Below are 24,607 nucleotides of genomic sequence, written 5' to 3' on the forward strand. Positions count from 1 at the left end.
TGCATTATTTTTTATTTCGTAAACAAAATTACAAATTAAATGCATCTCTAAAAATCAAATGGAAATCCATCAAATCACACGGAACGCTGAAAGACTTGCGTTTGATAATCACACGATACTAGAAAATTGTAGGGAACTTTTTTTTTTAACTCAATTGCGTTTTAAAAGCAACTCTAACAATCAAATGCAAATCCATCAAATCACGTAATGCTGTATTCAAACGTAAACGGTTTTTGTACGAAACTATAAGAAATTGCGTTTAAACGCATCTCTAAACATCTACGGAAGTGTGTTATTGTTTAAAAGACTTATCGTAAGCAAAATTAAGAATTAAACGCAATTCTGAAAATCAAATACAAGTCCATCAAATCACACGGAACGCTGAAAAGACTTGCGTTTGATAATAACACAAAACTAGAAAATTGTATGAAATTTAAACTCAATTGCGTTTAAACGCAACTCTAAAAATCAAATGCAAGTCCGTCAAATCACAAGCAACGCTGTTTTTAAAACGCAAGAGCGTTGCAGAAAAGACTTGCGGTTCTTGTCCGAAACTACAGAAACTGCGTTTAAACGCATAAAAATGTACGGAAGTGCGTTATTGTTAAAAAGGCTCACATTATTTTTTATTTCGTAACGGAACTTTCGCCGTGACCGAACTTAGTCTCCACTTGCAGGGGAAAGTCATCGCAACATTTACACGTTTCAAACTACCGAAACGCATGCTGCTTCACAAAATGTCAATGAAAAAATGATAACGAATTATTGTTAAAGTTCGCTATGCCGAAGTTTTAAATCTCAGTTCAAAGTTCAATTAGTCCGACAATGGTAAGAGGTTTGTTTTAACGAAGGTTAAAGTAGTCCGAAAGATGTCGTTTTCTTCTTCTTTTTATTTCAGACAGGCCCGCACCGTACAGAGCGGTAATAGGGAGCTTTAGATTTTAGACGCGCGGACGTTCAAAGGGAAAAAAAACATGGTCTAAGCGTGCGCAGTAACTTGACGTGCGCTACTGCGCACGCTCAGACCATGTTTTTTTCCCTTTGAACATCCGCACGTCTAAAATCTAAAGCTCCCTAATGTCGCGAATCGGAGCGCGAGAACAATTCATTTTCAGAGTATGGCAATACAAATTTAAGCAGAACAAATATGGCGACTTAGGGAAGGAAAATCGCACATATTTCAACTCAGTCGGCACTGAAAAATAATCTCGACAGAATCATGCGAAATCACACGCATGTCTTCCCAGCAACGCACTTGAATTTAAATCGCAAAGTTTAAAGCAATTTTGGGGAATTTGCCTTTGATATTTCAAATCAAGTTTAAAACGTTAAGTGTCTAGAAACGGGCCTAGGTTTCCGATCCCGCTCTCTCAAAATCTCTCTAGAGATTTGGGAATTGTACGTTGTCGTTACTAACCCGCGCAAGATTTATGCATGAGCTAAAACATTATTGTTGCTCATGTCAGTAGGCATGTTTTGGCGGCAAAAGGAGTAAGATATGGGTAACGATCCGCATCGTGATCCAAATCTTACTCTGTACAGGGGGAATTAATTTTCATTTATAAGTCGACAGAATGTCGACTTACGCATAAGTCGACAAAATGTCGATTTACGCATAAGTCGACATTCGCGTAAGTCGACGTGTTTTGCTCAGTCCCGATTATGTCGACTTACGCGAGGTTGACTGTATGTCTTCATGTATGCATTGAACAGTAAATTACACTGAATACACATTACTTCTTCTTCTTCTGTTGGGGTACCTTGGTTAATAATCCCAATGCTCTGCTAGCTAGGTAGCTGTGTTTAATATAATAGTGCACAGATTTATTGGTGCTATAGACTGACAAAATAAAAAGACGAAATTTCAAGTGTTCAAACAAAAGCAAGTTGTGTGGATAGTTACCATAATCATTCAGTGGCAAGACAAAGTAGACATGAAACACTATCTTAATTGTTATCTTAAGTTTATCATCAAATATAATTAAACATCTGTATATCTTAGTCATATTTAATCATGCAATGTTATACTTTACACAATAAATGATCTTGCAGCAAATTTAGTTTGTAGATAAGAATATCATTGTAGTATACAGTTGACCACAGTTTTGAAAGAAATGGATTCCAACTTTAAGGGTAAAAGAGGAAAAATGAATGCGTGTCTGACAATGGGGAATTATCAGGCTGACAAGAAACAAGGGTCGTTGACACCCAATGGGAAATGTACAAGTAAATAAACCTGTCACCTGTTCAAGAAGCTCCAGGCCTATGGTGCCCTGGCCAGAAATAACATCATAGGTCTGTGACGGAGAGAAGAAGTGAGCTCCGGTTTCCTCTACCACCCGCTTGCCAAACTCCTCTCGGGACTGCATGAGAGATCAGAATCCATTAAAAAAGAAAGCCTGTTACATACATGGCAACCCCATCACAGAATTCTTGCAACATGCTCTAAACAATGTCATGGTAGGGCTATCAAATCAAATGTGGATTGATGTAATTGACTTGTATTCAACAACAACAGCAAAAAAATTGATTATCCTTACCCTTGTAATGGAATTTTAGGGTGAATCAATGAGACACAAACCTCTTCAGTTGGCTCGCACATCACCACTCCAGCGCCGTACCCCAAGACAGCATTCCTCTTGCAGAGCGGTGCCGTGGTTGGCATGACGATGAAGGCCTCGATCCCGTTCAGCTTGGCGGCGTAGGCTAGCGCCTGCCCAAAATTCCCTGAGCTGTGCGTGACCACTTTGATTTCTTCTTCAGGACGAGATTCCTTCAGCTTCACAACCGCATTCAGAGCTCCGCGAATCTTCAAAGCGCAAATGCACACACAAAAGAATTACAATTCAGCATGAACATGCGCATTTCACTCACTTATTGTGACTGCTCTACGAAATCTTCCCCTCCTACATACACATTTGTGTAGGTATTGCGGCATCTGCTGTGATATCTGACCCCTACACACAATTTTAACTCAAACCTTGTGGAATATGTCATGTCATAACAAGTGCACTCTTTGACAGTTGTACACAGGTTTATCAACATCACTATACAAAGGGAATCCTTTTCTCTGCCTTTTACTTTGGCTGGCTTGAAATAGTATTGCATTTTCATGAAAGGATCATTTTCTCAATACTTACACGTACAAACCTGATCTATTTCACAGATCTCAGCTTTCATCCATCCAGTGACCATGATTCATTTAGAAGTACTTCATAGACATTTTGATGAACGTGCTATTATGCCAGCTATAGCAGTAGTTGAAATGATTAAAAAACCACTGAAAATAAGGAATCATTGTGATAAAGTACTTCACAAAAATGTTGCTCTCTATAGAATGTGGCTGCCTTTGAATATTACAACAACAAAAAAGAGAAGAAAAATTATGTCTCATGTGATTAATGGTTTCATTTCTAACAATATCTGTTTTACCATTCATAACTTTCAAGTTAATGTTTTACAATGGTTTATAATCCACACTGCTGGAGATTACATGATAAAAAGCCGATACAAAAAAGCATGATATCATTAGTATTTAACCCTATTCTAACTGGGCTATTTGAGACCAAGTTTTTACTGGGGGGGGGGGTCAATTTGACCCCCCCTTCAGATCTCGGCCGCCGATCGCGCGATCGCCGCATAATTTTGCCTGAACATAGAGCCGGATGTCAACTACAAGGTTACATGGTCATACAAAAGAAAAATTTTGATTTTCTATTTTAAGTAAATTAATTATGAAAATTTATGCATGAAATCATATTTTCACCTAGAACTCCATTAAAAAAACTGAATGATTGCTAAATTTTTGTGTCAGTTCCTCAAGACACATTGAACAATTTTCTTGTAAAAAAATAGCACAATCAAAATCAGTTTCGTTTGTGTTTTATTGTTTTGTTAATTTCTTATGTATTTCATTGTTTTTTTACCTTTTGTTTTCTATAATTTTTTGGCCAAAATTTGTTGCAGGCACTTTTTCAAGCTTATCTACATTAAAATTGATTAATTTCAATGGTTAAAAGTTGAAATAATCTAATTTATATCAATTTAACCAAAAAACACAATTTGCATTGGATTTGCACACGATATCATGAATTTGAGCCATTTTCGGGTTGACATGCATACGTAAAACACTATGTAACTTCAGAACCGTGTACCCGGACATCACAAATTTGGTCTCAAAATATGCGGGAGACTTCAAAGAAAAAAGTCATGAAACGACGCGGCAAAATCTTTGCGCGTTGCGGAATCGCGGCGCGAAATGTCGAGGGGGGAGGGGGGTCAAATTGACCCCCCAGTTAGAATAGGGTTAAGGACATGAGTCAGTAGGGCTGGTCTACTCGTGGAAAATATTCATATGAAACTGAAGCTTATAAACAAAAACTCTCACATACAAAGAAAACAATGAAAGTAAATACCGTATGTCCCAAAAAAATTACAACGGGACCCTCAGCAGTGATAAAAATAGTATTAAAAATAGTGAATCAATCCAAATACAAATTCAGGGTACGAAACTATAACTCATTGCCCACATCTTACAGAAAACCCCATTTGATTTGCTTCAGTGGTCAAAGAAAAATGGGGAATTTTGTAGAGGATGTCAAGAATCTCTTCCTCCAAGTTCTGTCTGTTGTTTTCACACAAAGCATCGAAGTGCTAAACTTGGAAGAATCACACTCACCACATGCTTTACAACATTCCACATTTCTCTGTGACCGCTTGACCAAATTGAATGGGGTTTTCTGCAAAATAGAACTAAAATGTTATATTTTAAGACCCTGAAGTAGCATTTAGACAGTTTTATCATATTGGGTGTTATCAATGCGAACATTTGTTTGTAATTTTTTTTGGGGGGACATACTGTATATAAATGTGACGCCTGGTTGAGGGACAGATTACACTTGCCACTTGCCACATGAAAGTCTGGGCAACAATTGAATATCATACAGATATTACCTCTTTAGAGGTGTAATTTAGACATTCCAGAAGAAATTATATTTTCCCCAAGAGACTACTGTTTATACTTTCCTGAAGCATGCAGTGCTGAGGGATAGTATTGTCTTGGGAGAGGACTGTCAGCATTATTGTATAACAATGGTACAATAGACAAGGCAATATTTGTGATATTGCATGGTCTATATACATACACATCATTCTATTCTGCCTCTGTCAGCAGCCAATGAAATTCTGGAATCATGCCATTTTACCCGACGTGACGACACTGCACGCAACATAATGAATTTGATCGTCACTGCATTTAACAGTCAAGTGACTGCATGCATAACAAGTACCTATACGTAGACCATTCAATATGACTTCTTACCTTAAAGGACCCGGTCTTCTGTAGCAACTCACACTTGAAGAACAGCTTCCTGCCCTGGGCCCGACTGTCCAGCATCCCGCACGTCATGACCGGGGTCATGTGAATGTGACCTTTGACCCTGAGGGCAGCTTCTTCTATAGATTCTAGTGTTACTGCTTGCATGATCCTGGCACGTGTTTGCTTCTGGAAGTGAAAAATAAAAATGGGTGGAAAATGTCACTTGTTTGGGCAGTTCTGTGTCAGTTAAAAATTTGAGTGACACACACATGTACACTGTGTACATGTGTGTGTTGGGGGAGGGGTAGGGATCACCCATGCTCAAGGATTAGATGAGAAATAATGTACTTCAAACACGAACATATTTTTTTATATACCTGTTAAGCATAAAAAGGCAGTTTTTCAACACATTCTCTCTTATTAGAAGAAAATAATACATCACTGAGGTGTTAGTCTGACTTCTTTTTCTCTATGGAAAGTGCATGTATGCATGTGTGAATCTGATGTAAAGGCATAAACCCTGGCTTAATGAACACAACATATTACTTTTACAGTGCTAAATGTTGCATGGACCTGCATGCATTGTATGCTATTTCATTATAGCAGTAGAGCGCACTGACATATAAATCAAACACAGTGCGTGCAATACTACAAAGAAAACAATCAAATACACATTCTTCTTGCAGGATTTACATACATGCAAGCACATGGCATGCATGTATGTCAATGGCAATTAATCAATGGAAAACAAAAACAAACCTATGCAAAGTACAACATGTACGTGCACCGCCACGGGACACTAGTCTCACACAGTAACAAAGAAGCACACCACTGCAAAGAAGCTCCCACTATTAATGCACACTCAATGGACAAAATGGTCAAACCTGCTCCAGGGCAGTGGACTTTGGACCCCAAAGGATTTTAGGGTGCTTAAAGGAACAGCAGGGGTTTGGCTCATCCAGATTTAGTATGTGCTGTGATATGGGTGTTCCCCCGTGCTGCAGGTATTTCAATAACTTTTGACATATAATCAGAGAGGGGTTGCTGGGTGTATGGTAAAGGTCCAGTTTACCTTTTGGAGCTGTGATTTAAACATTTTGTCAAGATATCATATTTGATGCATATGTGTAGGTCTGTTGTATCACAAAACATTCTACCATATAAAATTTTTGCAATAAAGCATAAAATAAAAGGAGATATCAATATTTTCTTAATAAAACTGTAACTGTATACGATTTAGTCTGGAAACACTTTTTTTACAACTATGAATACAGGACACCACAGTTTTCATAAAGGGAATTCTAGGGCATTTTATGCAGAGCTGAGGACTTACCCATCAAAACAAGGGAGCTTTCAAAGGGCAATCGGGGGGGGGGGGGGGGGGCACTTGTGCATTACGTGCATCTCAAGGGGCAAAAGTACTTTGTAATTCTAAAATCAGGAAGATTTTTTTTGAATCCTGTTATCGGGACATACAGAGATATTTGAGTTTTCAGGAAGCTGCCTGCACAATCAGGGAGACTTAGCAGCTGTTTTTATACGTGATAGACCTTTAACAATGCTTCTATATGTTTCATAACAACATTACACCAAGCCCTTGGGGGAAACAAAAACAAAAACAAAATCAAAATAAATACCAAACTGCTGAAAGTGAAGTTGAATATGGATCTCAAAAGAAGATTTTGCACAATTTGAAACTTTGCAAAGATACTTTGAAATGCTATTTAAACAACCACTGGGCCCTTCAATTCTACCAAAGGAGTACATGTGCCCTTTAAGGAGTCTATGATAATTCACCAAATGAGTGGGCGCAGAAGATAACTGACGTTTGAGTCCAAAGGTCAAACTTACTGACAATATGCCATCAACTGTCTTCATACACCAATGAGCACCAAATTAAAGTAAATCCTCTGTACGAGGGTGACATTTTATTCCTGGGCACCAACGTCTATAATTAGGCTATTAAAGGACGGAGTGGGTTAGGGATCTCCTTAATGGTAACCCTTTGCCAATGGAAACCAGATGGAACATTTATTACCCCTGTGGACAATAACAAGATCCAAGAACCAAAGGGTTATAAGGTCCTGCAAAAAGGTGATTAGGGTTAACAAAATTCTGGGTGTCGCCAATACCCTGGTGCCTGTCACGGTGAGCATTACTTTAGATGCATTATGGGATAGCTCTGGGGACAAACTTGCAACCGGTTTTTGGCTGCATGTGCACTCAGGTCATGTGCCATCTTAATCCAGGGGTAGGTATAGTTGAAGATTTCTTTGCTTTCAATCATGTGACCAGCACATTGAAGCCTTGCATTAGCGAACCATACCTCTAGTGACCGCAAATCAGTAAAATTTAGATGTTTTACACACTTTTTTTATGCCTCCGCCACAAAGTGTCGCCGGAGGCATTATGTTTTCGGTTTGTCCGTCCTTCTGTCCGTCCGTCCTTCCATTCGTCCGTCCTTCCTTCTGTCCGTAATCAATTTTGTGGACAGCATAACTAAAAAAATGTTAGAGGTATCCTAATGAAACTTGACATGTATATGTATGAGTGGGCAAAGTTGTGCCTATCAACTTTTGGGTGCACATGCTCAAGGTCAAAGGTCAAGGTCAAGGTCAAATGTTCAAAATTTCACTATTTCTCCCATATCTTTGCAATGCCTGAAAGTATTTTCTTGACACTTAGTGTATACATGTACTACCAAATGAAGATTCTCCATCTGAGACAGTTTGGGGTCATGAGGTCAAAGGTCAAAAGGTCAAGTGAAAATGTCAAAATTTCACTTTTTTTCTCCATATCTCACAAATGGTTCAAGGCATCTCCATGGAACTTTTACATTTGCCTGTACATACTGGCAGTGATTATCAAGGGAATTTGGGGGTCATGGGTCAAAGGTGGGGGGGGGGTCAAAGTTCAAGAAGTTTAAGAAGGTACTATTTCCCTCATATTAATGCAATGCCTGCAGGATTATTCTTGAAACTTAATACATACATGTATTACCCAATATATATTCTTTGGGAAGTTTCTTGCCATAAGGTCAAAGGTTAAAAGGTCAGAGGTGATGTGAAAGTGCTAAAATTCACTTCTTCCTCCATGTCTTGGTAATGACTCAAGGTATCATGTAACTTACAACTCTGTAGTACATATCTATGCATGTTCTACTTGACAGTGATTCTCTTGGGAATTATAGGGTCAAAGGTCAAAGGCCAGTTCAAAATGCTAAAATTTTACTATTTAAATCTGAAGTTACACTTTTTCTCCATATCTTTAAAAATTATTCACTGCATAAGATTATAAAAGGGTAAAAAAATCAAGTAAAAATCCTCACATACCCAAATATTTGCACTCTTAGACAATATAACCATTCATCCAATTAAACCTAGTTCAATGAAAGTGAACATTTAACACAGTTGTGACAACCTGTCATTTTGATATTTTGCCAATTATGTGAAGCCGGTGATAAGCACAATCAGGGTATGCAATCATGACTTTCTCACTTAAAAAAATTGTAACTTCTAAAAGAATGCACCAACTGACTTAAAAATTCACATGCAGCATGCTAAGACATCAGTAATCACATGTGGTAAGACTATAACTAATTTCTTCTCATTTACTGTTAATTATTAAAGATTAATTACCAAAAAGTCCCCCAAAACCCACGTAATGCGTCAAAAAAAAAGAGTTTTACAACTTACGTAAAATCAAGATTTGAGGTCCATATTTTAAGTCTACCCCTATGTGTTTGGTATCAAATTAATGGATTTTTTCCTGGCATTGCTTGCATGCAATAAAAAACAGTGGTTCTTTCAGCTGGAGAAAGTTATAAGGTCTGAAGTCCCATCCTGGTAGGAGTGTAATGCTGGCTTATTTTTGTGACATTGTGACCTTTTAACCCACGCTGTACAGCTATACATGGAGAAACAGCTTATTTTTCTGCTTTTCCTGAGAGTACTGAAGACACACTACAATATGGCGCCCTGTTTGCCAATAAATGTTCAGCCAGTTTGAGTTTTGAGCCATTTTCAAATGCTGAGTAAAATAAGTGCAGCCGTTTTTCAGTATTTTCAGTGAGGTATATCCTAATTTGACTACTTTAAAGAATCTTTTCCCCTTGTTGAATATCCTTGTTTTTTTAACCATGAATTGTACATACGTAGAAATCTATTGTGTGAAAATTTTAGCAAATTTGAGCAATAGGAACTTATTTTTTTATATTTTTACAAATTGCTGAGCATAAAAAAAGTGTGATACACGCCCATGTTATACTGCATGAAGGTCATATGATAAGTGTTCAGTGTTCATATTTCAATGCTTGTTCAATTTCTAAAGATATCATAAGCAAAAACATAGTATTTTGGCTTAATATGTCATTGTTTGAGTGCCACAGCTTGGATATCAACTCAAGTCATCATAAATCTCACATTCATTCTTCTATCTGTGTTTACAAATATGAGAATTGATCCAAACACTGTGCGCACATTCAAGGTCAAACTGTACAGATAATTTTTTAATGAAAAATATAATATCTTCCAAAGTACAAGCCCTAATTTCATAAAAATTTGTAATAATGGCCACTATATGTCTGTTACCTATTCCTGAAAGTTTCACCTCTTCACTCTTTGGCAAAAGTGAAATATGATAAGATATGTAAAAGTGGTTTTATTTGAATTCAAAATAATGCCTACAAAATTGATCATCCATTTCGAGAAGTGAAAATATGAAATTCATTCATATTTTGTGACATGTCATGGCTATGTACTGGTGGTGAATGAAAGGGATATTTATCAGGAATATCTAACAGGCAATATCAGATGAAAAAAACATTCTCCTTTTTTTTAATGCATTTTTCCAATATATTAGTCATTTCAATGTAATTCGACACCCCTAATTTAAATGCTAATTTATGCGCAGTTTAATGCAAAATTTTGACTCTTTCTTTACATGAAATGAAAATTTGAACACTCAGCTACAACAAACAACAAAAAAGCATTTTCACCAAGTTTTTTCATTTTTGCCCTGTTACACAATTGCATACCCTGATTGTGCTATTGACCAGCTGTCATCACACATTATGAAGACATTGTGCTCTAGACCTATTAGGAGAAACATGCATTATAGCGACATTTCTAGTTTAGCTTATTTATAACCGAAGGAAAAAAGCAGCAACCAAAGAAAAGCACACAAAAATTGCACTGAATTGCATGGGAACTGAGACACGTGCAAGACAACTAGAAGCCACACCAGATGCTCCTGAGGAATCCCAAAGTGTATACCTGTGACAGGGCTCTGCAGCGTGCGCAGAAAGGTTTTCGTGCATTGGTGATACCAAAAACTGGAGCACAATTATCTGTCACTTGCTCATTATTCAGGATCTCTACATTGCAAATTTCATACATGTATGGTACTCTCATGATATATGGCTCTCAGAAATCATACACTGTGCATTTAATGAGTGACCAAATGTGACCCTGCACCACAAAATCAACAAAAAGCCGCCAGACATGGATTTCTAGTTTAGGGCAGATTCTGAAAGAGCAGACTTTAAGCCTAAAAAGACTGAGGGGGGGGGGGGGGCATCATGCCCCCCCCCCCCCTCGGAAATTTGCAAATACATTTACAAATGCATATAACATCTTTTACAACATCTGCCTCTGATCTGCATTACCTTTTCGTACACGTGGCTACCCTGGTGCTCTGATTTAAGAGGCAAGCGGATGTAAATTCGGCTCTCTATGTGGAGCGGGATTCCAGCTGACCACATATCCCGGATCTTAAGGCTGATGTTCTTGCGCTTGTGGTGAGAGTGTGGTGGGCACTGCAAAAAATGGCATTCAGGAAAACAAGTCACTAACATCATACACTCATTAGAGTTGTCGGTTATAGGCTATTGCCATTTTTGTTCTAATAGGGGTTTTTCCTATACTCACTCAGACATATCAAGACAATGTCCAAAATTGGGATGAATGGAAATAAATCAAACAACTACACCCTTTTTTCTCTCAAGATTGTTTTGAAGACATCTCACTGTGATATTAAACTATAGAAAGAGGAATGTCAGCAAATAATTATACAGATCAGCAAACACTAAACAGAGTAAGGCTTAATATATCAAGGACAAGCACAGAGACATATTTGAACTAATGATGATCTACACTGATTGACCGGCACTTGCTGGACAATCTGAAACATACCGACCTGGAACTTCTGAAAGCGGATGATTTCTTTCATTTCGATCTTTGCCTGGCATCCTTGCTTGATGGATATCTGGCGTTTCCTCTTCTTTTTATTGGGATTATCGCTCTTCTGCAGAGGAGAATGTCAAGATGATGGCAGGGAGTGTAAACGCAAGATAATAACAAAACACAAGCTGTGTCCATTCCCATGATTTGATATATATCCCGCATTCACACTAGTTCCCACTTTGCAGGGAAAGTCCAGCGTGGCAGGACTTTCCCTTCCAAAGCCAGTGTGGATGCTCACTGGGACTTTTCCCTCCGTCCCCACTAAGCAAGTCGGGGACAAAATTTGGAGAGGAGAGTGACCTTGGGCCACAATTGATAGCACCCAGCTGTATTCATCAAGTGTGCCCATGTCTGAAGTCTGGTTTCACACGGCAGGGCTCACCCCATGCCCCAATTGCACCCATGGCTCGGGGGCAGTCCAGATAGTAGTGTGGATGATCAGTCATAAAAAGGGGAGGATCTCTGATGACTGTCCCAGTGATGCAGGGTCTAGTGTGAACACAAGTATGATGATATCCAGTGCTATAGACATTCCAATGATTTTGACCACTTAATTCAAGCATAATCAGTTTAACTCTTTATGTGCCACGTTCGCACGTCCGACTCAGTTGACGGCGTGCCAACTTTGCATATTCCGCTCAAACGCACAAAAACGCCCAAACCGATCAATAAATCGCCTAATGCCACAGTACGATGAAAGCGTTTCTGGGTATTTCATTCCTCCTGTCTATAGCTTGCATTTTATGTGGTGATTGACTAACAAGCAGTCTTTCCTACTGGATTTCCGTGCAAACTCTAAGTTTCTGTCACTGCTTTGTGTGCAAAAGTCATACATTTACAGTAATGCAGCTACTGGGCATTCGAAAGAAAAGCAATTATAGATTTGTTATATAATTGATATCAATGCATCAAAGCTTGGCATTTTCTCTACAACTTTGCTCACTTCGTCTACAATTTAACAGAAATCTATAAAAGTTATAAAGATTTGAAGAACAGAATGTTTTCTCAATGCATGACTACGTTGGTGTCTCAGAATAGTGTGGCACATGGGGGGGGGGGTTCCACCATGGCACATAAAGAGTTAAAAGTCTGACTTCTTTGAGACTCAGCACCAATTCACACTATCACAGTACTCTTTGGTAATACTACCTCCAGCTAAATGCCTTTGAATTCTTCTAGGTATGGTAAAACAGAATGATCACATTCAACAGCCTACATTTGATTGTTCTAGGCGCACCATGCTTGAAATCACACCTTGAAACCAAGACAATACTGGTAAATAGTTTGCTGTTGTAGAGATGTGCATACAAATGTCACAGTTTTCTTCAACTCAGAGTGTGATGTAATCGTTTTTGAACATCAACCCCCGTTACAAGCTTTGCAAAAACAAAATCTAAAATCGCATATCAGAAATGATGTAAAAAACTTGTTTCCAATTAATATAGACAGGAAGATATGTAAAGTCTGAGATATTAGGTGATACTATCACGTGTGTCCAAATTACAGTGTAATGTTTGGTCACACGTATCAAACTTTGCTTGCTAACGAATCAATACCTGATCCCTTAATCAGGACAGGTGCTCCAATCAGAGAACAGTCCTCCACACAGTCATCTCCATTAAAGACATTATTTACCATTTGCAGATGAAACAAAAACCCAACTTTTGTGCTTCAAAATAGTTCTAAAATGCGAGTTAGGGATAGAAACAACCAATGTAAAAATGTTGTCAGTACAATAAAAATATATACAAATGTGAACAATAGTCATGATAAAACTGTTTCTAGAATAAACTGTCTAAAGTTATGGTTTATTGAGAAAAATAGTGATATCTCCTTTATGTTTTAGGCGTTATTGCAAAATTGTTTAATATACAATAGAATGTCTCGTGATACAACTGACCTAAAACATTTGCATCAAATGTGTTTACTCGAACACTTTTTAAATCACGGCTCCCAGTGGTAAACAGTACTTTTAAGGTGTGGCATCTGTACAACATTTAGTCTGATACTAAGTACTCATCCTGACTGTATGCATGCACACCAAACAGCTTCCTTCCTCCCAAAAGACTCACTCTCAATCTCTCCTCCTCCCTCTCCCGCTCTCTCTGCTTCCTGGCCTTGTGCCTGTCACGACCAAACCGGCAGTTGCGGGTGTACTGTCCACACACTAGAAAGGGCACCCCATCGTACGGGATCACGGCGTCTCTAATGTCCTTGAATCGAATCTTCAGTGCTTTCATGTCTGCCAGCCCAATAGTCATATGAAATGCAAGAAGTCATTGATAAAAATGCAGAAAGTCATATAAGAAGAGGCATGATACTGTGAATGTGTGTGTTCACCATGGAAAGCAGATTTGATAGTAAATACAGTATGTCCCCTAAAAAATTACAATTGGATTTTTGCATTGAAAACCTCCAATACAATTACTGTCTAATTGCTACTTCAGGGTTTTAAAATGCAACAACCTTGCTCTATTTTGCAGAAAACCCCATTCAATTTGGTTAAGTGGTCACAGAAGAAATGTGGATTATTGTAAAGCATATCATGTGTCTTATTCTGCCAGATTTAACACTTGGATGGTTTTGGAGCAGCATATTAATGTGTGAACACATTGGGCAGAACTTGGAGGGAAGAGATTCCCGACATGCTTTACAAAACTCCTCATTTCTCTTTGACCACCGAAGCAAATCGGATGGGGTTCTCTGTAAAATGTGGGCAATGAGTTATAGTTTTAAAGCCTGAAATTGTATTTGGATTGATACACTATTTCTAAAGTTATTATTGCGGAGTGTCCCGTTGTATTTTTTGGGGGGGGACATATGATACAAGAATTAAACTTTATCAGCAATCACTCTTGTGAAAGTGTGGGCCTGAAATGGCTAGGATTGTCAATTTTGGAAAGTTCTTGGCACGAGCCACTGAAAAATGACTTGCATGGTATCAAGAAAAGTGACTGAGAGTCATGAGCTGCGGTGATTTGCCGTACACCACTTACATTTCTAGCTGGTCCTTAATTATGATCTGCTCACAAGTTGCCTGATTTGAGTCACACACAGAATGCTCACCTTAATAACCAATCAGAATGAGCTAATCAAAACACAAGAACAAGCAAACCAGCATTCTCACTGTCATACAAAAACAACAATCACATGCTTACTGGTATGTTTGCCTTTTGTGGTGTCTTGTATGCCATTAAAGATGCTTTCTCAGAACGACAAATAACCAAGAGATAACTTTTGTTTCATCACTGTGCCATTCCAAAGGAAATGAGAATATAAAAGGAGAGAAGCTTTCTGACAATGACCATCTCAACTATGCAACCACAACAGCAGAGACTCAGACAGGGGGATTTGCAAGTCTTTAATACCACCTACCAGTTTGAATGACCTGCTGCATTTTCAGCTGCCCAAAGTCTTTGGTTCTCTTCTCGACGACGTAGGTGTGCCCTGTGTGTCTCTCGAAGCTCTCGCGCACCCTCTCCGCATCCTCCAGCGTGTAGACCCACCCCTTCAGCTGGTCGTCGGAGATGGCGTTCCAGATGGATGACCAGTGAGGGGGCTGCAGGACGGCATTCATTGCGATGGTGGAGTGGTCTTCCTCGTCATCAACGTCAGCCTGGAGTGCGTGAGCATAGTCCACCTGGGGGAGGGAAAAGTGAGAGAGATCAGCTTGAGACATTTCTTATAAATTTTGATGTGATGATAGTGAAAGGAATGGAATCCAAGAATTCTTCTCAGCCTCAGCAGCAAAGAGCTCTCTGGCTTTACTATTAACATAGGCTGTGTCTGACTGTCAAAACAGTAACAACACTTTCACTTTTACAACTGTTGTAATGTGCATTTAACTAAAAGTGTGCAAATTTTCCACCATACTCATACTGTACGAGCTGAAATTTTCGCGTACAGATATTTTCGCGAATTGCTACTAGGAGAATATTTTCACGTGTTGTTAATTTCCAGTTGCCAGGTCTAACTGTGCTTATCTGTTCGCACGTTGTTATTTTCGCGGTTCAAAGGCGATTCACAAAATTCGCGAAAATAAAACCACCGCGAAAATTTCAGCTCTTACAGTATTGCTACAACTGACTGACTACTGAGTAAAGCTTGTGACTGGTTTTATTGGTAGAAAGCAGTTAAACAGCAAGGGATTCAAATGAGCTAAGTCAACAGAACAGAATAACCAGATGTGAAAAATGATTTGTTAGGCTCAATGATTAATTTTTGGACATCATGTGAACTGAAGAGACTGATCACTTTAAGGTGATCTTGATGACCTTTACTGTGACCTGTACTGACCTCTGCAACTGTGTGTCCAGAGTGGCTGCCAGCCGGCGGCAGCACCACGTAAATCCGCCTCTCCTGCAGCATCTTTTGCCGTTCACTGAGTTTCTTTCGCAGCTCGGCTGACGTAGTATTTCGACAGTATGTCGTATCAGCCTCCACCTGCAAAGGGACACAATTCACATTGGATCTAGACAGAAAAAATCATCTTGATATACTATGTTGCTTTGCATGAAACTGAAAAAAAAAAATCAGATGAGTATTTATACACTGGAAACTTTGGGGGAAAAAAAACTCAAACACAAAACATTATGAAATGTTAAAGGACAAGTTCACCTTCATTAACATAAGGATTGAGAGAATGCAGCAATATTAGTAGAATACATCGGTGAAAGTTTGAGGAAAATTGGACAATCGATGCAAAAGTTATGAATTTTTTAAACTTTTGTGTTGGAATCGCTGGATGAGGAGACTACTAAGGCTCGTGATGTCATATGAGTACAACAGTATAAAGAAAATGTAAAGAAAATTCAACATATTTTCACTTTTTTCGCATAATAAAAGAGCACTTGACTTGCCTCTTTCTAAAGGCAATGGGAATAATATTACCCATAACATATGTCAGTAACGAGTCAAGGGAATGTGTACTTTTTTCAAAAGATGAAATTTTGTGAAATTCTCTTTATATTTTCCTTATATTGTTGTACGCATGTGACATCATACATTGCAGTAGTCTTCTCATCCAGCGGTGACAGCACAAAAACTTCAAAAATTCATAACTTTTGAACGGATTGTCTTATTTTCCTCAAACTTTCAATGATGTGTTCTACTAATATTGCTACATTCTCTCAATCCTTATGTTAATGAAGGTGAACTTGTCCTTTAAAGGCTAGAGAGTAAGACAAATTAGCAACTTCATGTGACAATGGTGTTTGGCAGCTCCATCTGGTTTAACCTGGTCACTGGCAATGAAAACACAATGTATACTAATATACAATTACATCTATGAATATAAACATTATTCCATTCATAGACTTAAGCTCAATTCAAAGAAAAATGCATACAATATCATAACAAGAACGTCTTGATACTAGGATAGTCACTAATCATTACTTGGTTCTTCATATGAATACAAAATAATGACGGAGAGAAAGAAGGAATTGAGAAAGAAAGTAAAATATCAACAGGGAATTGATCATTGCTTCAACACCACAGCCTTTAGAAAATCAGTAAATAATGTGATTCACCAAACCAAAAATATTTGTGTGCATTTCATAGACTTCAAAGGAGATTACTGACTAGATAAGAAGGATGTTGAGCGAAAGATTACCGGGTATTCGGGAAACTTGAGGACTTCAAAGAGAGAGATTTGTGCTCCGCAGTTCACTTTTTTGGTGCTTTGTGTCAGAACTCGTCGCTTGATATCTTCATCATCCTATGAGGAGGAGGCATAGAAGAATGTTTATTTCAATGGGTCCGTCAAATTTTGAAATAGGGCAAGTCCAAGATAACGCGTGCATTACGTATGGGACATTTGGAGACTTTTATGACCTGAAAAATAGTGTTAATGGAATTTGATCATATTGAACTTCATCATGGCGATTGATATCTAGAAGAAGTATAATCATGTAAAAAATTGAGAAAAATGACCTTGACAATTATATTCTAGAAGAGAAAATATGTGCCATTACGTATGGGACCAGAAAAATTTTGTTTTTTTGAACATTTTTTTCAACCTCAAAACTCTCTGAAAGTATTTCATTCTATAACTTGTAACTCACTGTGATGAAAGTCACAACACTCAAGATTATCACAGGTAAGTTTCATGCCATTATGCAAAAAGCTCTAATTACAGGTTCTAACTAGAAATGTCGCTACAGCGACTGGTTATACCCCCGCCAAACAACATTTCATAAGCTTTGGTCAAAACAACATTTCATAAGCTTTGGTCAAAAAACTGAGGAAGTAGTTAAACCCGCAAGATCTTTCCTTGATCTTCTGCCATTAATATGCCGTTACCATGGCAAAATACTTTCGCGTACTGTCGAAAAATGCGTCTTGCACATCTACAACCAAAGGCACACATCTGTACCAAGTTTCATGGAAATTGGGCAAAAACTGAGGAAGTAGTTTGCAACACACAATTTTCCATCATTTTGGCTCATAATATGTGAGCTGTTACCATGGCAACATACTTTTTGTCACTGTCAAGAAATGTGTCATGCTGACCTATATCCTAAGACAAACATTCAATATGAATTCCATGAGAATTGGAAGAACACTGATGAAGCAGTTTTGCCATGAAGCATTTTGCCATATATTTTACCAATAACACGCCGTTACCATGGCAACGCACTTTTTGCCACTGCGGAAATATGTGTCTTGCACATTAACATATTCAGATGAACATCTGTACCTAATTTCATAAAAATTGATCAAAAACTGTGGGAGGAGTTCGCGACACAAGATTTGTACCCATTTTTGCCCATAATATGCCGTTACCATGGCAACATACTTTTGGGTACTGTCAAAAAATACGTCTTGCACATCTACAACCCAAGGCACACATCTGTGCCAAGTTTTATGGGAATCGGTTGAAAACTGAGGAAGAAGTTCGCGACGCAAGATTTGCAACGGACCGACCGCCCGACCGACTGTCCGCTGATTCCTATATACCCCCTTCAAACTTCGTTTGGCGGGGGTATAATTAAAGACAGACATGACGTGTTACGTATGGGACAGTTACGTATGGGACAATTTGTCCCCCATTCATTTAGTGTGTGAAGAACCATGTTTATGGGTATTTTGCATAATTATTGAAGTAAAATCAGTTGAAACTACTCAAATACTGATCCAGATTGTCAAGGAAACAATATTCCCCAAATATTCACCATCATAAATCATATTCAATCATATTTTTATACCTCCGCCACGAAGTGGTGCCGGAGGCATTATGTTTTTGGGTTGTCCGTCCGTCCATACGTATGTCCGTACGTACGTCCGTCCCCATCCGTTTATGCGATAACTTGAGTAATATTGACTGGAATTTTACCAAACTTGGTCCAAGTATAAAATATGATGGGGCAATTAATTGATTAGATTTTGGGTGAAATCGGCCAAAGGTCAAAGGTCAAGGTCAAATCATTAAATCGTATCTGTTTACGCGATAGCTCAAGACTGGATTCAGCAAATTTCACCAAACTTTGTCTGAGGATGATGTATGATGGGACAATTACTTGATTAGTTTTTGAGTGAAATTGGACAGAGGTCAAAGGTCAAAGATCAAGGTCAAATCCTAAAATTCATCTGTTTACGTGATAACTCAAAACTGGATGAAGCAGCTTTCACCAAACTTGGTCAAAGGATGATGTATGATGGGGCAATTAGTTGAGTAGATTTTAGTGACATTGGCAAGAGGTCAAAGGTCATAAGGTCAAGGTCAAATGCTAAAAACGTTGCTATTTCCCCCATTATTAACAATTATTCCCTTCATATGTATTTCTTCAATATTTAAAGTAAAGAGTATACCACATGTTCATACACACATTAAGAAAAAAATGCACAAACTAATGTTACAAAACGATTATTTCCTCTTTCCTCAAATCAGTGCTTGCTGTTTCATCACTTTATCCTGATAGAGTAAAAAAACAAGAATGCCAAGGAAATTTTTACATAAGGTGATCTTGATGAAACAATTTAAAGTGGGTGTTTATTTCAAACTAATAATCCACTGGAAACAAAAACACCTTTTCATTGTAAATTGAAGGTCAGAAGGAAAAGAGTCTCATAAAAGTTCTTATTACAGCACATTTTTGTGTAAATGCAATGTAGTCCATGAATGTGATTTCATTCATAAACTTGAGCAGGCCTGTGCATACATGTAGTAGAGAAGTAATACCATTATTTCTGAGCTTTCTAGACAGACAACCATAAAAGGCTTCGTAAATAAATTGGTTCCAGCTACACAGCTGAGACTTGACTCCATGCATGGGATCATCCATGTCAACAATATGGGTCAGCACTTGCCTTTGTCTTCTCAGCGTAGGCAAGCTTCTTCTTCACATTGCGATCTGGTCCGAACTCGCACTCAAGGCCTTTGCTTCCCAGCAGCATGAAGGGCACACAGTCAAACGGAACCACATTCTGGTTGCCAATTTGAAGACTCCACAGGATTCGGTGTGGTCTCTCACTGGCATCTACAGGCAAGACCAGGGGAGTCATTTCATTAAAAGCTGCAATTACAGGAACTGCTGCTGGAATAGCAAGTGCCAGAGCAATGACAAGAATCCTGCCTCCTAAATGGTTGTTGCTATGCGAGGAGACCATTCCAGCAAGAGTTGTTATCCTATTAAACATCTTTCAGGAAATAGGGCCAAAAGGAGTCAAGACCACACAAGTTACTGCATCATGTACTTAGTTGAATACAACTTTTGAACAGGAAAGTCTACAAGTACCTGCATGATAATCATAATTGATACATGATGTGAACAATACATGGAAGTCAAATTAGTAATTGCTACCGTAATGCAAGTTTAAAAACCTTAATTATGTCACAATCATAGTGACAATAAGTCAAATAACACCGCGATCTACTCCTGTACCGCCTGCGTGCTGCAATGCTTAGTCACATAACCTGCAAATCCATAGCAGTTCATACATGTGTAATAATTGATTCAAAGCAGTTTAAGTGGAACAATATCATCTCAGTTTGCAATTACATTTAAAAATACATAAAAAATAAAAATTAAATAGAAATGGCTAGAATATTTCAAATAAACCACTATTGTCTTCACAGCATAGTTCAATCTCTCTTGCAGTCAAAATAATTATGCTCAGCACTTTTGATGACAAGCACCACACTGACCTGTATTGCCAAAGTTTCGTGTTGTTCTGAAAGTGATGAATTTTGTTGACGTCACTCTCTGGTACCTGTCCAAAACCTCCGCGGCTGCCTTGGCGTCCTCTACGAAGCCACACCTGGGATCCACAATGCCCTTCACATGTGGCTTGAGGTCAAATGTCTTCACTTGAACAGCTTCCTCATGGGCTGCTGCATCAGGGGTTCCGTCCTCGCTATACTCACAGTCTTGCCCCGACCCCAAGTCCATGGAAATGTTTGCTGCCTCATCTATGGTTCCCTCTTGGTCCTGCGCCAAGTTTTCGGCCAAGTCTGGTGTGCTCCTCTTCCCGCTCGCCCGTCCACCTGGGCAAGTGCTGAGCATGTAGTCATGATCGCAGCTTATCTGCACAGGCAAGGGTCCCACCTCGCCAATCAACACTTGCCCCTCAGAGATGGAACTGGTGGATTCCTCCTGTTCACTTGCCGCAGAAGCCATTTTGCTGTCCCAATCTGCATACTTTCATGATTTCTACAATTACCTTGCACAGAAGTCTGAAAAGGCAAAACCACAAATTTGAAATTAATTATCTTTTTGTAGAGATTTGTTTAAATGGTTTTGTCAAGTTTAATAGCTTACTACATACAGATAGCCCTTGAATACAAAAATCGACGTTGAATGGTAATGAAAGGTATCACACCGTCAATGGTGAAGGGTAATTGAACGGAAATGAAAGCTAGCATTGTGTTAAAAAAACAAAGGCGTCTACACTATGTGCAGCTGCGATCAAGTTTTGGACAGCCGTTGGATATCAGCTCGTTTGCTTGATTATAGTTGAAGTAGAACCTCATCTGTCATGGAAAGCATGATTCATTATCATTGCCTCGGTCATTCATATTATTATTCATGTGTACTGGCTATATAGTACAAACCACACCATCTTTGAATAATAGCTGCAATCAAACACTTCACCATGTCAACTGGAAACTCTGCCTGAGCTGTGTAGCTCCCTCTAGCTCTCTAATTTGCTCTCAACTCAACGACCAGCTAAACAGACTTTCCTTCAATTCATACCTAGCTGTTCTTGCACAATCTTTGCAGTCAGTACCAGACAGTCCCAAAAAGAAGTACAGTTTGTAGGGTGCCTATAAAAGTAATTTTACACTCCATACTGGACCATATAGAATCCATGGACAATGGTATACCCGTATAGCCATAGCTCCAATTCCAAACACACTGTCACTAGACTACTGTACTGGTGAGCTAGTCTAAAGTTTAGTTCTTCCCTCAACAGCTCAATATACAGGTACTAAAATTTAATTTAATACTCTATTAGAACATCTAGACTAGAAGGTCTAGTCTATATTAAATCTGCCAAATACCATTGTGCCAATTTCAAAGCCAAATCTGATCTTGGTGAAATATGTGCCTCCTTAGACAGAAAGATCCGTCTGTCCGGAGAAGTCTTTTATTTTTTGCCATTAACGCTCTCCTCCGTAGACGTATACAGAGGGGATCCGTGAAGCCAGACGCAGTCTCCGCGGAACATTCCCCGACGGACAGATACAGTGCACTCCCGTTACATCGAACACGGTTATAACGAAATTTCGTTATAACGAAGTAAATCTTCTGGTCCCAAAATTATCACCATTAAAGTCTATGGTACAAAATTCGCTTATAACGAACACGGTTATAGCGAAATTTCCGTTATAACGAAGTCTTTTCCGAGCTCCACAGACAAAGAAAAACAAAAGAAATGTGCTCTGTTATTACGAAATGCGAATTGCTTTCGAAAATATACGTAGCGGAACAAGCATATATAGCGTCTCTGCATGGGTGAACGCTTCACACCACTGTGAGTTCGCTCCTTGTGTCATGCACAGTTTCTGAGGGGAACTTGCGTTTATTATTGTAATACAGTTATCCCATCACATTTCACATAGCTTTCTAGTGTGTGATGACTATTCAGCAAACAGGATATGATATACCGATACGTGGTTTCCTTGTTTTCGTTATATATTGTATTTGTTCGGTTATAACGAAATTTTGTTATAACGAAAGAAAACTGCCGGTCCCGAGCATTTCGTTATAACGGGAGTGCACTGTACAGACCGATCTTCTTCTTCTTCTTCAAGTAAAGTACAGACCGCCATTGGCGTATTATTGTACTTGTGCTTGTCAAGTGCCCAGATGAAAAATGCGAGTAAAAAGATCACTACAGATTCTATATGTGCAGTTAAAAAAGACAGAAGAGGCTTAACGAAGCCTGATCTGTTGCACCCCGTTTGAAGATCTGTAGAGAGGTACTTCTACCTATACTTGGTGGTAAAGAGTTCCATATTTTAATTGCGTCAGGAAAGAATGTCTTCTGATATGTTTGGGTTCTGGCAAACGGGATTTAAACTTTGTTTGGATTCCCTCGTGTAGATGGTCCAGTGGCTGGTATGAAGTGTTCATCCGGAATGTCGATCAGCCTGTGGATTATGGAGTATACCATGCACACTCTCTGCTGAGCCCTTCTCTCCTGAAGAGTGGCCCACTGAATTCGAAGTTGCTTCAACATGTCAGTTACGCTGCTTGTACGGCTAAAATCTCCTACAGCAAAGCGAGCATAGCGGCGTTGCACCATTTCCAATTTCATGATTTTCTTCTGGCTGGGTAAATGGGTCCCACACCACGGCAGCATATTCTAGAAGTGGGAGGACAAGTGCTTTATAGCAGAGCACTTTTGTCTTCAGGGGGCACTCTCTGATGTTTCTCTGAAGGAAGCTACTTGTTGAGTTAGCAGACTTGGTAGTGACATCCACATGTTTGTTCCATTTGAGATTACCCTGGAGATTGAGACCAAGGTATTTTGCCTTTTCAGTTTCTGTCAATGGTATTCCATGTAGACATGTAGTCAGGTGTTGAACTCTTGATTATCTTCCTCTTGTTGGTTAAACTTTTAACATGCATGACTTGGCATTTCTGAGGGTGAAATTTCATGAGCCAGTCTGTTTCCCACACTTGGAGTGCATCCAGATTCCTCCGCAGTTGTTCAGTATCTTCCTCCGTCTTGACCTTGTTTGACCAATTCTATACACGATGCAGTCATCCGCATCTTTCGGTCAAGTGCTTCCTTTACTAAACAACGAAGTTAGACCTAAATTTACTTGTCTACATTTAGGCACCTTACATTTATCTGTACATTTTATGCTGGTCCATCGAAACTAATAACATTGCCCAGTCCAGGCCCTATCTACTACTAGGGGCTACAGTGTTGTACTGCAGTAGACCCTTCTATAAACTTTGTAAATTATGCGTAACTACCATAGGGCTCTAGCTAGGCCTTGGTGGCCTACACCGATTCTAATTAGCGGGACTACAAAACATCCACCGAAGCGATTCACTCCGTTTATTACGCTATCAGCCTCTCACTTGCTCACTTCCCAGGATCAGGCAAGATGAATTTTGAGCTCGAATTTGGTAGCAAAACTTAGTTCATGCTAGGCAGTGTGGTAAGAGTTCCTTTTGTGCCGTACGTACCTGAATGAACTCGATAGAGTCAAGTCGTAGATGGATTACTGTACTAGTAAATGACGCGGGAAATAGAGTTCATCACCACTAGAATCTATGCACTGGAAGATCACACCGGCCCATCCGTGGATCTTGAGCGCGAGCGAGCACCTGAATCTCGACCCCGGCCGGCCGGGCGGGCGGGCGAAGAAGTTGTTGTTTGTGTTGTACGTTGTTGTTGTTGAACTTGTTGTTGTTGTTGAACTTGTTGTTGTTGTTGTTACTGGTGTTGTTAGTTCTTGATGTTGTTTTGTGTTTAGCGGCGTTTTCCATATTCTCCTTATCATTCAAGGAAACGTACAATGCTCTGTAAATTCTCTTCATTTTTCCTTTTTTCACATAAAGGTACATAGTAGGCCTAGGCCCTACTTGTA

The 24,607-nt window shown here is 39.0% G+C and overlaps 1 protein-coding gene across 2 annotated transcripts in view; it reads right to left on the reverse strand.

Annotated features, from left to right (window-relative positions):
- LOC140227545 (uncharacterized) overlaps window positions 1-24,243 on the reverse strand; it is a 29,627-nt gene extending 5,384 nt beyond the window's left edge. The window contains exons 1-12 of one of the 2 annotated variants that reach the window (XM_072307950.1): window positions 24,204-24,243; window positions 20,705-21,232; window positions 19,867-20,036; window positions 17,171-17,275; window positions 15,856-16,002; window positions 14,935-15,199; window positions 13,632-13,801; window positions 11,513-11,620; window positions 10,983-11,132; window positions 5,321-5,503; window positions 2,582-2,809; window positions 2,244-2,363 (exon numbers count right to left, since the gene is read on the reverse strand). In XM_072307950.1, coding sequence (XP_072164051.1) covers window positions 2,244-2,363; window positions 2,582-2,809; window positions 5,321-5,503; window positions 10,983-11,132; window positions 11,513-11,620; window positions 13,632-13,801; window positions 14,935-15,199; window positions 15,856-16,002; window positions 17,171-17,275; window positions 19,867-20,036; window positions 20,705-21,176 — 2,118 coding nt within the window. In that variant the 5' untranslated portion in view covers window positions 21,177-21,232; window positions 24,204-24,243. The remainder of the gene's footprint in view (window positions 1-2,243; window positions 2,364-2,581; window positions 2,810-5,320; window positions 5,504-10,982; window positions 11,133-11,512; window positions 11,621-13,631; window positions 13,802-14,934; window positions 15,200-15,855; window positions 16,003-17,170; window positions 17,276-19,866; window positions 20,037-20,704; window positions 21,233-24,203) is intronic. The other variant, XM_072307951.1, reaches the window with a different exon arrangement.
- Between the last annotated feature and the right edge of the window lie 364 nt (window positions 24,244-24,607).

Source organism: Diadema setosum, chromosome 4 (assembly GCF_964275005.1).
Source record: "Diadema setosum chromosome 4, eeDiaSeto1, whole genome shotgun sequence".
Taxonomy (NCBI): Eukaryota; Metazoa; Echinodermata; class Echinoidea; order Diadematoida; family Diadematidae; genus Diadema; species Diadema setosum.